The sequence below is a fragment of the Ovis aries genome, chromosome 6 (genome assembly GCF_016772045.2).
Source record: "Ovis aries strain OAR_USU_Benz2616 breed Rambouillet chromosome 6, ARS-UI_Ramb_v3.0, whole genome shotgun sequence".
Lineage (NCBI taxonomy): Eukaryota > Metazoa > Chordata > Mammalia > Artiodactyla > Bovidae > Ovis > Ovis aries.
Window position 1 is genome coordinate 26801669 of NC_056059.1, and position 17314 is coordinate 26818982.

Here is a 17314-nt window from a genome sequence, read left to right on the forward strand (position 1 = left end):
TATTTTTTCTTTATTTTTGAAATACAGCTGATTTGTAACATTCTATTAGTTTCAGGTGTACAACACCTGAAATGTTTATAGATTATAACATTTCTATAGGTAAATGTTATAGTTATAACATTCTATGTGTTATAGATTATAACATATAACATATAAATCAATGTTTATAGATTATACTCTATTTAAAGTTATTATAAAACAATGGCTATACCTCCCTGTGCTGTACAATATATCATATAAATAGAAATCTGTGTCTTTTAATCCCACACTCCTGTTGTGCCCCTCTTCCCCTCACTCTCCCCACAGGTAACCTACTAGTCTGTTCTCTGTATCTGTGAGTCTGTTTCGGTTTTGTTATATTCATCCGTTTCATTTTTTTAGATTCCACATACAAGTGATAACATGGTATTTGTCTTTCTATGCGTGACTTACTTCACTAAGCATAACACTCTAGGTTCATCAATGTTGTTGCAGAGGCAGGATTTCATTCTTTTTATAGCTGAGAATCTTCTATTGTGCACGTGTGTGTGTGTGTACGCATACACACGCCACTTCTTTATCCATTCATCTAACAATGGGCACTCAAATTGCTTCATATCTTGGCTACTGTAGATAATGCTGCCATGAAACTTGGAGTGCGTGTATCTTTTGATCCAGTGTTTTCTTCAGATACACACCCAGCAATGGAACTGCTGGATAATATGGCTGGGGAAGGGGGAACTAGCTCAAACGGCACAGCACTCACTTTGCAAGTGAAGGGTGGCAGGATCGAGGCCGGCATTCTCCAGGTTTGGCTTCCCAGGTGGCACAGTGGTGAAGAATCTGACTGCCAAGCCGGAGATGTGGGTTTGACCCCTGCGTTGGGAAGACCCTCTAGAGAAGGAAGGGGCAATCCACTCCAGTATTCCTGCCCGGGAAATCCCATGGACATGGAAGCCTGGTGGGCTACAGTCCATGGGGTCACAAAGATTTGAACACAACTTAATGACTGAGTAACAACAATGGTGATTCTATTTTGAGTTTATTGAGGAACCTCCATCCTTTTTCCAATAGCAGCTACACAAATTTACAACCCCACCGATAATGTACTAGGATTCCCTTTTTTCCACATCCCAGCCAGGACTGGTTATTTGCATACTTTTTGAAGACAGCCATTTTGACAGGTATGAGTTTATATCTCATGGTTTTGATTTGCATTTCTTGATTAGTGATGCTAAGCAGTTTTTCAGGTGCCTTTTAGCTAGATGTATATCCTCTTTGCAAAAATGTCTATTCTGGTCTTCTGCTCATTTTAAAATTCAGTTCAGGGCAGTCACTCAGTCGTGTCCAACTCTTTGTGACTCCATGCACTGCCGCAAGCTAGGCTTCCCTGTCCATCAGCAACTCCCGGAGCTTGCTCAAACTTATGTCCACTAAAAGATGCTTGCTCCTTGAAAGAAAAGCTATGACAAATCTAGACAACATATTAAAAAACAGAGACATTACTTTGCCAACAAAGGTCTGTCTAGTCAAAGCAATGGTTTAGCCAGCAGTCATGTATGGGTGTGAGAGTTAGACCGTAAACAAAGCTGAGTGCTGAAGAATTGATGCTTTTGTACCGTGGTATTGGAGAAGACTCTTGAGAGTCTCTTCGACTGCAAGGAGATCAAATCAGTCAAAGGAATGGTTCAGATCAAACCTAAAGGAAATCAGTCCTGAATATTCATTGGAAGGACTGATGCTGAAGCTCCAATACTTTGGCCACCTGGGGCGAAGAACTGACTCATTAGAAAAGACTCTGATGCTAGGAAAGACTGAATGCAGGAGAAGAAGGGGACAACAGAGAATGAAATGGTTGAATGGCTTCACTGACTCGATTTTTAAATTGTTCTTTTTTTAAAGAAAAACATATTGAGTTAAATGGGTTGTTTATATATTTTGGATATTAACCCCTATTCATATCATTTACAAACATCTTCTCCCATTTGGTAGGTCATCTTTTCATTTTACTGATGGCTTCCTTTACTGTGTACAACTTTAGAAAGTAAATTAGGTCCCATTTGCTTATTTTTGTTTTTATTTTTAAGCCTTAAGAAACAGAGCCAAAAAGTATTGCTACAATTTATGCTGTGATTTGTTATAAGACAGTAAAATGACCACAAGCCACATGCAGTTAATAATACGGCATATAATGTTACTGGCCTCACTATTCTTCAACATCGTATTTTACAGCAAATAGAAGATAATACAGTAGTCTGTGCATGTGTGCTCAGTAGCTTCCGTCGTGTCTTGACTCTGCAGTCCCATGGACTGTCACCCACCAGGCTCCTCCGTCCATGTGATTCTCCAGGCAAGAATACTGGAGTGGGTTGCCATGCTGTTCTCCAGGGGATCTTCCCGACCCAGGGGTTGAACCCGCATCATTTATGTCTCCTGCATTGGCAGGTGGGTTCTTACCACTAGCGCCACCTGGGAAGCCCAATATACTAGCTTCAGTTCAGTTCAGTCACTCAGTCATGTCCAACTCTTTGCCAACCCCATGAATCACAGCACGCCAGGCCTCCCTGTCCATCACCATCTCCTGGAGTTCACTCAAACTTACGTCCATTGGGTTGGTGATGCCATCCAGCCATCTCATCCTCTGTTGTCCCCTTTTCCTCCTGCCCCCAATCCCTCCCAGCATCAGACTCTTTTCCAGTGAGTCAACTCTTCACCTGAGGTGGCCAAAGTACTGGAGTTTCAGCTTTAGCATCATTCCTGTCAAGGAACACCCAGGGCTGATCTCCTTTAGAATGGACTGGTTGGATCTCCTTGCAGTCCACGGGACTCTCAAGAGTCTTCTCCAACACCACACTTCAAAAGCATCAATTCTTCAGCACTCAGCTTTCTTCACAGTCCAACTTTCACATCCATACATGACCACTTCCAATTAAAGAGATTTAGCTCTGATTTAGTGTACATCTCTTCAACTCTTTTTCAATGTGCTTCTAAAAAGTGTTTAATTTGGGATCTTTTCCCCCTTTCTGGCTATTCCTTCCTTACTTTGAATATTTCAAGCAATGGGTTAATCATTGACTCTGCTACTGCTAAGTAGTGTCCGACTCTGTGCGATCCCATAGGCGGCAGCCCACCAGGCTCCCCCGTCCCTGGGATTCTCCAGGCAAGAACACTGCAGTGGGTTGCCATTGCCTTCTCCAACGCAGGAAAGAAAAAAGTGAAAGTGAAGTTGCTCAGTTGTGCCCAACTCTTAGCGACCCCATGGACTGCAGCCCACCAGGCTCCGCCATCCCTGGGATTTTCCAGGCAAGAGTAATGGAGTGGGGTTATTTTGTCTTTAATGTTAAAATTTTCCTATTTCAACAATCTTTGCAGATGATCATTAATATTCACATACATTCTTAACTCAAAAAATGGAAAATGCAGTAAATAAATGAGTAACAATGAAAAGTGAAATAACTTTGCTTTTGTTTATTTACTTGGTATAAATATATTCCCATGGTATGGCATCTCTTCCAGTTTTAACATAATAGATAAACTATAAATTCATATGGATTTAGACTCATATAAAATCAAACCTCCAAAAGGAGAAGAATTCACTACAGTTGCCTACTTTTCTGGCTAGTTTTCTTTTTTCCCTGTAACCTAAAATGTTAGAAACTTTAAAAATTATCTTTAATGTCAAGGATTAAAATTTTTTTTAATTTATAAAATAATTTATATCCATAATTCATTAAATCTTGAGATACCAAAATTCACATACTGTAAACGTCTAAGAGGAATCTACGTAAGTTGTTATATAAAACTACATGCAAAACTATATATCTATATAAAACTATTAAAATAAAGGTAGAAGACTAATAAGCAATCATGTTCACATTTTCAGGATTAAATAATATACACAAATTTTAAAAAATGAATATCTCAATTTATAGCTATGGACATAATTCAAAGGCTGATATACTATGACCTTATAATTGTAGCCAAACAATTATTTGGTAGCAAAATTAATGCTCTACTGACCGTAATTTTGAAACTTAGAGGGCTATAAATTACTAAATTGAGAAATTTCCTATATTGTTTATTGGACTATTTAATAACCATGGAGTCTAAAATATATAATAATTAATATTAATTTTATTTATTCTTTAGGTACTAATTCTCATTAAGTACGTGTCTGTCCCTGAATATACAAAGAAAGATATAAATTATACTGAACCTCATTAGTCTACTAAATGACAATGACTCGGAGATTGTAAAACTACACTGTACTTTTCATTAAGAAAAATTTTCTCTACAGACGGAATGTTGTCCAGGATTGACCACATCCTGGTTCACAAGGCAAGCCTTGACAAATTTAAGAAAGTGGAAATCATACTGGGACTTCCCTGGCAATCCTGTGTTAAGACTTTGCCTTCCATGGCGAGGGTGAAGATTTGATCCCTGGTGAGGGAGCTAAGTCGCTTCAGTCGTGTCCGACTCTGTGAGACCCCATAGACGGCAGCCCACCAGGCTCCCCCGTCCCTGGGATTCTCCAGGCAAAAATACTGGAGTGGGTTGCCATTTCCTTCTCCAATGCATGAAAGTGAAAAGTGAAAGTGAAGTCGCTCAGTCGTGTCGGACTCTTCGCGACCCTATGGACTGCAGCCCACCAGGCTCCTCCATCCCACGTGCCTCAGGGCCGAGAACCAAAAAGTAAAACAAAAGCAACACTGTAACAAATTCAATACAGACTTTTACCAAAAAAAAAAAAAAAATCATATGAAGCATCTTTTCTGATCACAATGCTATGAGATTACAAATATACTATGAGGAAAAAAAAACTAAAAAAAAATCACAAACATGTGGCGGCTAAACAATTTGCTACTAAACAACCAATAGATCACTGAAGAAATCAAAACACCTGGAGACAAAAGAAAACGAAAGCAGAATGATCCAAAAACCTATGGGATGCAGCAAAAACAGTTCTAAGAAGGAACTTTATAGCAACACAGTCATACCTCAGAAAACAAGAAAAAAATCTCAAACAACCTAACTTACACCTGAACCAACTACAGAAAGAAGGACAAACACAACCTAAGGTTAGTAGAAGAAAAGAAATCATACAGATCAGGACAGAAATAAATGAAGTAAAGAAAATGAAAACAATAGCAAAGATTAATGAAACTAAAAGCTGGTTCTTTAAAAAGACAAACAAAATTGATAAACCTTTAGCCATGCTTGTCAAGAAGAAAATGGAGATGATTCAAAACAAAATTGATAAGCCTTTAGCCATGCTTGTCAAGAAGAAAATGGAGATGACTCAAATCAATAAAATTAGAAATGAAGAAGTTAAAACTGACACCACAAAAATACAAAGGATCATGAGACACTACAACAAGCACCTGTACGTTAATAAAATGCACAACCTGGAAGAAATGGACAAATTATTAGAAAAGTACAGTCTCCCAAGACTGAAACAGGAAGAAAAAGAAATTATAAACAGACCAATTAGAAGCACTGAAATTGAAACCGTGATTAAACACCTCCCAACAAACAAAAGTCCAGAACCTGATACATTCAGAGATTAATTCTATCAAAAATCTAGAGAAGAGCTAACATCCATCCTTCTGAAATTGTTCCAAAAAATTGCAGAGGAAGAAAAACTCCCAGCCTCATTCTATGAGGCCACCATCACCCTGATACCAAAACCAGACAAAGATACCACAAAAAAGAAAATTACAGGGCAGAATCACCGATGAACAGAGACACAAAAATCCACAATAAAATACATTCCATATCTAACAATACATTAAAAGGATTACACACACATGATCAAGTGGGATTTATCATAGGGATGCAAGCATTTTTCAATATCCACAATTAAGTGTGATGCACGAAATCAATGAATTGAAGAATAAAAACTGTATGATCATCTCAATACAAATGAGATAAAACAGATACAGACTCCTAGACTAAGAGAACAAATTTATGGTAGTGGGGAGGGATAGTTAGGGAGTTTGAAATCAACATGTACACACTGCTACGTTAAAACAGATAACCAACAGTGACCAACTCTGTTCAATGTCATGAATGAGAGGGGAGGTTGGGAAAGAACGGATACATGTATATGTATGGCTGAGTCTCTTTGCTGTCCACCGGAAACAACCACAATATTGTTGACTATACTACAATATAAAATAAAAAGTTTAAAAAAAAAAGAAAAAAAGAAAAACTTCCTCTAGTATTAATGCTCTCAACAAATAATTTCATTATAAACAAACTTTAAAATAATAAAAATAAAAATATTTACTATTCTTAATACTAATTGATTAGGCTAAGGACTTACGGTTTAAAGGCACCCACTCTTGACTTTTTAAAGAAAATCATTCTTTAATAAAGATTATCTTCTTAACATAAAAATATATATTAAGTCATTATATTGAATGGTGAAGTATTATAAGGGCTGCCATTAATATCAGAAACTAAAATAAGATAGTACTCATACCATTGTTATTTACTACTTTGCCGGCAATTCAAGCCAATCCAATTCCAGTAAGTCAGCTATAGTCACAAGGGAAAGCGGAAACAAAAATAACACTTTGTTGTATGTTCTGGCTGCAAAACCCAAGAGATCTAGCTAAAAAATCATTTTAACTAACATGTGAGTACCAGAGGTAGTTGAATATAAATAAAGATATAAAAATCAATATATTAATAGCTTTCAAACTGATCTCCAACAAAAACCACCTGCAAGTTATAATGAGAGAAATTTACTTGTAAAAACAACCAAAAAATGTCAAATACATAGGAATGAAGCAGGAGGCAGATGGCCCTCCCCCAGGGTAAAGCAGTTGGAAATTCATTCCCTATTGACCAAAACTCCAAGATGAAAATGGAGACTAGCAGAACAATTAAGGGAGAAGGCTGGGCCCTGCCCAGACCACATATCCCTCATTCCCAAAGTCTGGAGACCTTCCTGATCACACATGCCCAGAGAAGCTCCTTGGAGGTCAAAGAGGAGTGATGTTAACCAATTCCAGGCTATCCATATGCCTCTGCAGTAGGATCCATCTTGGCTAAGAGACGTGTAGGCACACATGGAAGGATCCTGAGATATACCAAATATTTGCCTGGACCATGAACCAGACAAATCAAAATGACTGGCCAAAGGAAAACCAGAAGAAATGCCTCATGTAAGTGATTTAAGCTGCCACGAGGATGCAACTCAGGGACTGTCCCTCTGAGTCTGCCCCTGTGTCTATCCGTACAAACTGTAGTCTTTTTCCTCTTAATAGACACTCTATTTGCTTCACTACTTTCCACCTTGGTGGAAATTCTTTTCTGCAGAGCCGAAGGGGCAGGGCCTTCATCACTGACTACTAGTCCTGTGGCCAGGATCTGGTGCTTTCACCACCACAACTCAGTCTCAATCTCTGGCTGGGAACCCAAGCCCTGCTCCAAGCCATCGCAGGCCCAGACCACCCAAGATCAGGAATAGCACTTTAAATAAGATATATATAGAAAGCAGGTGAACCAAATTATATAACCGTAATGAGAAAAGTTGAATAAAAAGTATAATTATGCTTTTAGAATACAAAATGTTAGTATTTTACTGAGGATGGTAAATCTTTTTTTTCAGTATATATTTGACACCCAGCATCATTTCAAATCAAGTTTGTCTTATGTATTTTACTGTTAAGAATGTAAGAAGTTTTTTCATATGTAGCAAACCTAAGAAGCAAAAATGGTATCATTTGTTAATTAGCTAGTGTAAGAAAACCCAAATCCTCTGTCAATGCTTTAATCACAAACTATAAATACTAACAGAGGCTTATCTCCTTCTTGAGATTATACATAATGGAGCTTTCTTTGCCCCTTATGAAGTACAATGCTTAAAAACATAACAGAAAGCAAACAGCACCCAGTATCATGTTATTATCTTCTGTTACTAATCTTGTGGCCTGGGAAAGATTTCAAGATGATCTTTCTCGTTACTTCAATCAGATTCAAGTCTTTCTGTGACCCTGTTTCTATGAGCTCCTGAATATGAATATATTTGAGTATAATCTCTACTTCCTGCTTCTGACTAACATATACCTTAGACCTATATGCTATCACTTCCTTAGACTCTATCCTTAGGATAATGAACTTAAGGGTCATTATCTTAAATGGCCACTTTTAAAAATGTCCTCTCCTCCACTGAATAACCCAATTGCATTTTATTGACGACAATGATAATGATTTTGTCTCTAAATTGCATTGCCATCATACCATACTGGTTGGCCCAACTCTTAAACCTTAACTCTTAAATCATAATCCAAGAAATGATGGTAAAATTTAAAAAAAAAGAAAGAAAAGAAAAACAACAAAAAAAATTAAAAAGATTAAAAAAATTTAAAAAAAAGAAATGATGGTTTACAAAGCTCCAACAAAAATAAAATATTTATAAATATTATATAAAATTTAAGAAGTGAGATTCAATATGTAATCACTAATTTTAAAACTTTTAATGAGACATTTGACTTTGGGGAACTACTAAGTCTTTAAAAAACAGTATGCATTTTATACTTACAGGACCACTAGCCCAGACTAGCCTCATTTCAAATGCTCAACAGCTATGACAGAGTGGATACTGTATTGAATAGTAAAAGTTCAGAAGATCCCTCTGGAAGGCTAATGAGTATAGTTTTCCCTGTGTTCTTCCATGGTTAGGAGAATTTTTCTATTGTCTTGATACTTACTGAGCACTTTGGCAATGTCAAATTCTTATTCCTTGAGTTTTCTGAAAATACTGCTCTAATACTGAATTGTTCTGCATATTGTTGTTGAAGAGTCTGATGCCAATCTAATTTCCTTTTCTTTTTAAATAACCTAATCTTTTAGCATGGAGGCCTGGAGGATTTCCTTTTTGTATTTATTCTTACCTTTGAAGTATCAAAGTTTCGCTAAACATCCTCAAGATCAATTTTCACAAGCACATGGTGGGTACTTTCACCATATAGATTCTGGTTTTCTACTTCAGAAAAGTTCATACCCAAATATGAGTTCTATTTCAATGTTTTGTTTTTCTCCTTAAGGATTCCAATTGCAGGTATGTTATATCTTTTTGCTTACCTTTTATATTAGTCCTTTTATCTCGGATCCTTTATTTTGTCTTCATTTGACCCATTTTCCTCAATGTGGTTCATTAAATTTTCAGCCATCTCTATTCCTCCTTGGTACCCTGTAATTTACTCTTAATTTTTAAAATTATTCTTTTTCTTCATCTTCTAGTCAACTTTTACTTCACATCTTCCTAGTATTTATCCACTCTGGCTCCATGTTTCTGAATTTCTTATTCATATATTCTTTTGCCTTTTCATATCTATAAACGCTTAAGGATATTTAATATGGGTCATGGTGTTCTGTTACTGGTAACTGCTTCATGGTTGGTTTAGGAGAAACAAAATTAATAGCTAAAATGTTTCAATTCTCATTTTCTGCTTTTTCCTTGTAGTACCTATGTACATACATAACCTGCAATTTCCTATTCAGTGTGTGAAAAGTGAAAGTGTGGCTTGCTCAGTCAAGTCTGACTCTCCGTGACCCCAGGGGCTGTAGCGTGCCAGGCTCTTCAGTGTGTAGTTTTTAACTAGCAATAAAAGTTGTATACAGTAAGGAAAAGATTTAGGATCAATTCTCAGGTTTTTTAGTTCGAAAGCTCCTTCTTCTGAAATTAAACCAAAGAGAGCTCTTAGTGTGTCTTCTAACAGCATGATTTTCTTACTTCTACAGGACACTTAAATGTCCCCATCTTGTGTCCCCCTTTCCCTTCATCACCAAGCCTACAAGGGAGAACAATTTCATCCTCCAAAGAGGCACTCTCCTGATCTGCTGCCTAGGGTCTTGAGTACCCTTGGAGACAAAAGTCTCCTTTTGATTTCCGAATAGCCAATGCTCTGAGTGAATCTAAGCCCAAATTTTAGGATTTTCCCACCAAGGTAAGATTTTTCTAAGAACAATTTTTATTGCAAACTATCACCCCTAGGGCTCCTGATTCAATCCCTCCTGTCTTTTCCATGTAGTCTCTGCAGTCTGCATGAACTCTAAAATAGGATCTGAAGCCGAGTAGGCCAGATATAGGTATTTATTTCTCTCTCTCCTAGTAATCTGAAGTTCTTCATTTTCTCCAACACAGGTTTTGAATATTTTATTTTATCCAATCTATTTTGTTGATATTATACAGAATCTTTTTAGACTGTGTAGGAAAATTCAGATTTAGATGGCCACCACTACTATGGGAATATCAGATCACCTTGCCTGCATCCTGAGAAATCTGTATCCAGGTCCAGAAGCAACAGTTAGAACTGGACATGGAACAATGGACAGGTTCAAAACTGGAAAAGGAGTATATCAAGACTTCATATTGTCATCCTACTTCTTTAACTTATATGCAGAGTATATCATGTGAAATGCCAGACTGGATGAAGCACAAGCTGGAATCAAGACTGCCAGGAGATAACCTCAGATATGCAGATGACACCACCCTTATGGCAGAAAGGTAAGAGGAACTAAAGAGCCTCTTGATGAAGGTGAAAGAGAAGAATGAAAAAGCTGGCTTGCTTAAAACTCAACATTCAAAAAACTAAGATCAAGGCATCCAGTCCCATCAATTCATGCTAAAAGATGGAGAAACACAATGTAAACAGTAACAGATTATCTTGTTTGGCTCCAAAATCACTGCAGATGGTGACTGCAGCCATGAAATTCAAAGATGCTTGCTCCTTGGAAGAAAAGCTAAGAGAAACCTAGTCAATGCATTGAAAAGCAGAGACATTACTTTGCCAACAAAGGTCCATCTAGTCAAAGCTATGGTTTTTCTAGTAGTCAAGTATGGATGTGAGAACTGGATCATAAAGAAGGCTGAGTGCTGAAGACTTGATGCTTTTGAACTGTGGTGTTGGAGAAGACTCTTAAAAGCCCCTTGGACTGCAAGGAGATCAAACCAGTCCATCCTAAAGGAAATCAATCCTGAATATTCATTGGAAGGACTGATGTTAAAGCTCCAATACTCTGGCTACCTGATGGGAAAAGCCAACACATTAGAAGAGATCCCGATGCTGGAAGATTGAAGGCAGGAAGAGAAGGGGACAACAGAGGACAAGATGGTTGGATAGCATCACTGACTCAACAGACATGAATTTGAGCAAGCTCCAGGAGATGTGAAATGGACAGAGAAGGCTGGCGTGCTGCAGTTCACGGGGTCACAAACAGTTGGACACAGCTTAGCGACAACCACCACTAGCAGTAGCAGTAGTGTAGTGTTAGTCGCTCAGTTGTGTCCAACTCTTTGCGATCCCATAGACTGTAGCCCACCAGGCTCCTCTGTCCATGGGATTCTCCAGGCAAGAATACTGGAGTGGGTTGCCATTCCCTTCCCCAGAGGATCTTTCTGACCCAGAATCGAACCTGCGTCTCCTGCATTGCAAGCAGATTCTTTACTGTCTAAGCTACAGGGAAGATCCAGGAAATCTTAATTCATCAAGAACTCTCAGTGTCTTTTTAGTTGACCACAGTCTCTAGTTCAGTCTCTTCTACTCTTCAAATACTACCTTTAATAAGGGCTTCCCTGGTGACTCAAGTTGTAAAGCGTCTGCCCTCAATGCGGGAGACCCAGGGTTCAATGCTTGGGTTGAGAAGATCCCCTGGAGAAGGAAATGGCAACCCACTCCAGTATTCTCGCCTGGAAAATCCCATGGACAGAGGACCCTGGTAGGCTACAGGCCATGGGGTCGCAAAGAGTCGGATATGACTGAGAAACTTCACTTTCTTTCTTTATTGAATAAAAACTGAACCCTTGGTAATTTATGATTAGCACCAGCCATAAGCCCTCATAAATGATGGACATAATAATCAAAAGAGCCACATAATACAAAAGTATGTAAAGGAGGAGACCAACATAATTCACCTTGCAAAAAAGACATACCACTCTGTGGTACATTTGATACCTTAGAGAAAAAAAGTGATATCTAGATATTGCTATGAAAGAATTAAGTAAAATAAGCTTTCATTTCTACTAAAACAGCAGCAATCTTTCATGATCAGTAACTGCAGGTTTAATAAGGCTACTGAAAAACAGCTGATGATAAATTTCAAAGTCTTTAACTTAGGAAATAATTTTGATACATGATAATGAGTCTGTTCAAAAAATTAAAGGCATAAAGCAGACTAAAAGTAAATGACAACAGAAAATTCTTACTGTTAAAGAAGATTTATGATCTACTTGAGCAGCTTCCGTACATTATTTGATATGCTTAGGATTATAGCCTAATAGGGCACCAAAAATCAACATAATGAATAAAATAAAGAACAAGGGCAAAGAAATAACCCAAGAATTCAATAGGGAGATGAATATTATGAGGTTATGAATATGGAACTAGATACTAAATATTTCCTTCTTTAAAAACAAGTAAACTGATGTTCTTTCATAAGGTTTTCTATAGATAATAACTGCCATCAGGCAATTAACTCAAGTTAAAACACAAAGGTATATGAGGCAGTAAGACAGAGGAAAACAGTCTAAACTGTTAGAAAAAAGATGTAAAAGCTGTGTTGGTGATCATGCTGATATTGTTCTGTGGTTCTCCCAACCAACAAGAACACGGTCCCCATTATCTTACAAAAGAACAGAATTTTTATTATGAATGACTGCTAATTTTGCTCATTTTGAGGCCTTTAATTTATGCTAGTAGGTTGTCCTACAAGGTGGATCAGATGTCATATTCTCTAAGGACAATTCCTGTCTTAATGTTTAGGGACAAAAATGTGGCCTGTTTTACATTTTTAAATAAGCATGAAATAAAGTACCAATACAACTCAACAAGCATTTACGAACAATCTTCTAACTATTCCCTTAATCAAGAGAGACCAGAATAAACCAGGCTGATTCTTTACTGGTAGCCTTCATGTATTTACTAAAAACATTTGAGATCTGAAGTATTTAGTAATAAATGAGTGACTGAATGCTTCTACGTTAATTCAGATTTCAGATGTACACAAACTACTTGCTTAAACAAAATGTTTTCCATAACGTCTAGCAAATACTCAAATTTTCAACTTTTGTCTCTTAAGATCCTTACATATACTAGATTTAATGCCCACTCCAAATTCTAAAAAACACTCTGAAGTCATGCAAAGTGAAAATTCTAATTTCAGATTCTTATCATTTGTAAATTCCCACAATGTAAAAACTTAAAAGCATGATTTCTTTCGTTTCAGAAATGTCCCTTCCAATGACAGGTTCGGTTCAGTTCAGTTCAGTTCAGTCACTCAGTCATGTCCGACTCTTTGTGACCCCATGAATCACAGCACGTGAGGCCTCCCTGTCCATCACCAACTCCCGCAGTTCACCCAAACTCATGTGCATCGAGTCTGTGATGCCATCCAGCCATCACATCCTTTGTTGTCCCCTTCTCCTCCCGCCCTCAATCCCCCCCAGCATCAGGGTCTTTTCCACTGAGTCAAGTCTTTGCATGAGGTGGCCAAAGTACTGGAGTTTCAGCTTCAGCATCAGTCCTTCCAATGAACACACAGGACTGGTCTCCTTTAGGATGGACTGGTTGGATCTCCTTGCAGTCCAAGGGACTCTCAAGAGTCTTCTCCAACACCACAGTTTCAAAGCATCAATTCTTCGGCGCTCAGCTTTCTTCACAGTCCAACTCTCACATCCATACATGACCACGGGAAAAACCATAGCCTTGACTAGACGGACCTTTGTTGGCAAAGTAATATCTCTGCTTTTTAATGACAGGTTAGTAAATAATAAAATAAAACTTTTAGATTTCCATTACCCACATTACCATCTTGTACAGATAGAGAAATCATTCTTTCTTGATCAGGTGCAATACTAATGCAAACACTGATATTTTTAGTTAGAATACCTGACACTAAAGGAAGAATTATGAAACTAGAACTTCTCTGGGTAAAAAAGCCAGAATAGATTCTCAGTTACATGCTTTATAATTTTACCTTTAAGAGCACAGAAGTAGCAATGGATCAAGCACTTTATTCAGAGAAGTAAGAACAACTGTATAAAATAAACATCTCACTGATATTTTAAAATTTTTTCTTGCTTAAAAGCTAGATGTTAATTTTATAAAACACATCAATAAATATCTAAAAATATACAGCTCATGGGTTTATAAATCTCCTTCCTCTATACTAATAATTTGAAACCACTTTTTTTTAAAAAGCAAAACTTTAAAACCATAGTAAAATCTAGCTTCTGAAAACACTTTCACATTCTATAAACTCAGAAAAAAGCTGCACTATACTCAGAATGTAGTTTTTTAATTTTTGTAAACCAAGAGTTACAATTCAAACTCTAGATTCTGCCAGAACAAGGCAAGTAAACTTACAGGGACTGTTTCCCTACCTTTTAAATGGTGATGTATCTAATACCTCATCATGGGTCTATTGGAAAGATCAGACAACAGATTAAGTTTGAAGTCTAGTGCTAAGTAGTACACAGCGGACACTCAATCAGTGATACATATCATTCGGAAGTTAAAGACAGGACATCTGCAGGAACTACCTCTTCCTACATCAAATTATTTCGTGTCAACAGTCTCAGATGTGAAGACAATTATGAATTTTGTTACAGAGTCTTCAGAAGACATATCCCTTTTGTTCCCTTCCTGAAGAGTCAATGATTCAATTGGCAGTTTGTTGTTTTCCTTACCATTGTGGAACTATCTGTCCTTAACATTTTATGAAATACAATTTCAAGACCATTTTCAATAAATGAGGCTAACAAATAACTCAGCAATGGGTCTGAAATTTAATCCAACACCATACACACGTGTCAGTATATCCTGAAATCTGTTCTTTAAAACACTATAAAATTTTGCTTCCTTTTTTCACTTCTCTTCATCAACTTTCTCTGGGTTTCAGTCTTTCCAGGAGAGCACTGAGTGCCCCTCAATGTCTACTCAAGGACATGGAATCCCCACCCTTCAGGTTCTGAATGAATGGTCCATTTGGGAAATACTGCATGTTTCTAACATAAAGAAAAAACTGGGCCATTTAAAACAAAAGAAGTTATAAAAAAGCAAGGCTTCAAAAGAAAAATGAACTTGAGATACTCAATTTATGTAGACTAATTACATATTATGTAAATCGACCTATATAGGCATGCGTAAAAATCAGGTCATCCTGTGGTTTTCTCTCATCTTTAAGACCACCACTACCCATAAGAATCTTTTGTCATTGTGTAAATAGTTTACATCTATGATCCCCAATAAGGAAGTCACCAACCAAACAGGGTTACTGAAAAGTTAAGAGTAAAAAACCTTAATCTTTTATTAAATTTAACTATTAAATTTAAATAGCCACATATATCTACTACAACGGTGAACAAAGCCTTACACATTCTCTTCTCTCTTTTTAAAAATTTTTTTTTGATTCGGACTATTGTTAAAGTCTTTATTGAAAGTGTTACAAAACTGCTTGCGTTTTGTTTTTTGGCCCTTTGTCATGTGGGATCTTAGCTCCCAAACCAGAATGGAACCCAAACTGCCTGCATTGGAAGCAAAGACAACCTCTGGACCACCAAGGAAGTCCCTTTTTATTGTTCCTTTGCATTCCCATTGTGCCCTTTATCCAGATGGTCTCATTGAACACCTTGTTTAAACCCCTTCTGTGATATCTCTAAGATCAAACAGCTTGATAAAACTGTAATCTCAAAAGCAAACAACTACTGAAATAGAATTATAAAAGCCAGCTTTAAAATGTACTTTTTCATGAAGACCACTGCAATCAATTATTTTAATTTTCTTATCACAGTTTACTAAAGAAAAAAAAAAAGCATACATCTCAGAGTGCTTCAAATTTAACTTTAACAATACAGTATATAACTTCCCTCCTGAATTATTTGTCAGCTACATAATTACTCTCAGGGTAAAATAAAGGCATAATTAAAAACAAGTAAAGCATAAACCAAAATACAGCCAAGCAGAATTAAGAGAACAAATGAAAATTATTCTGTATCTATCTATTCACTGTGATAATACAGAAATTAATGACTACAAGTATGACAGCTCAAATGCAACAATACAATGAATTAGTCAGTGAAGAGCTGTGTAATTTTTATCTCTAGTATTATTTACCACACCACTAAAGATCAGGAGTTACCTCAATTTTAAGGGATTTTTGGATGACTCTTTGCAATTAAATCTATGCATACATTATTTTAAAGTAAAATGATTAAAAAGCTATCATAAAAAAATGTTAAGGGTTTTAAGCGCCCTCTCTGTTTCTTCCTTTTTTCATAAGCTTCCTCTCTGCTTCTCCTCTCCACATGTTAACACAGTCTTTTTTTTAAAGCACAAATGTAGGTGTTAAGAAGAAAAACAACTCTTGGTGCATGTCTGTTAAGAACTGCCTCTCTCTGGGATTGGTATTAATGTCATCACTACCAATCAGTTTTTCCTTTCTTCTGCCTATCAACTTGGCTTTCAGTATCCTGGGGGTGGGGAGATAGGTAGGAGTGTGGAACAAGGAAAACAACATCAGTATTCAAACATAGGATTCAAAAGAATTCAAACAATGTGACTGCAAGTTATTTCCTAAACTACATATGAATTTCTGAAAGACTGCTGACTTGATTTTTTTGTTTGTTTGGCATTTGAGTAAACATAAAAAAAACTTACTAAAGTGTCAAGTAAAGTGAAGTCGCTCAGTCGTGTCTGACTCTTTGCGATCCCATGGACTGTAGCCTGCCAGGCTCCTCCATCCATGGGATTTTCAGGCAAGAATACTGGAGTGGGGCGCCATTTCCATCTCCAGGGGATCTTCCCAACCCAGGGATCAAACCCAGGTCTCCTGCGCTGCAGGCAGACTCTACAGTCTGAGTGACCAGGGCACCGCCCCCCGCCACCTAAAAAAATCAACTTACTATTTTGCGTCAAAGCTTGAAGTAGACAATCCAAGCATCCTTCTAAACTATCATCAGTTCTGTCAGCAGCTGTTATCTTCAGCTTCTTCAAGGTATCACTGAGATTATCTGCTTAGAGAAAAAAAGATATCAGAAACCTCACTAACCATCATGTTACACGATAAACAGTACAAAGAGGCAAAAGGCTCCCATTATGGTGAATTAATTTTCATACACATTCCAAAATGGCAATGGACTATACAACTACTCATTTTTTAATAAAACTTTATACATTTAACTCATATAAAATAGTCACTGTATCTGTATGATACCAAGAATATTCCATAGTCACAGAACATCTTTTCAGCATTCTTATGCCTTATTTATTGTTCACGAACCAGCTATGGTTAACTGAAAAAAACGAGACGTCCACAAAAACTTATG

General features: G+C 37.1%; 1 protein-coding gene across 7 annotated transcripts in view; it reads right to left on the reverse strand.

Moving 5' to 3' along the window:
- RAP1GDS1 (Rap1 GTPase-GDP dissociation stimulator 1) overlaps nt 1-17314 on the reverse strand; it is a 154630-nt gene that overhangs the window by 96655 nt on the left and 40661 nt on the right. For 4 of the 7 annotated variants that reach the window (XM_060416868.1, XM_027970869.3, XM_060416867.1 and 1 more), the window contains exon 2: nt 16892-16999. In XM_060416868.1, coding sequence (XP_060272851.1) covers nt 16892-16999 — 108 coding nt within the window. Of the gene's footprint in view, nt 1-16891; nt 17003-17314 lie in introns of all 7 variants that reach the window. The other 3 variants (XM_012179650.5, XM_012179649.5, XM_012179647.5) reach the window with 1 other exon arrangement.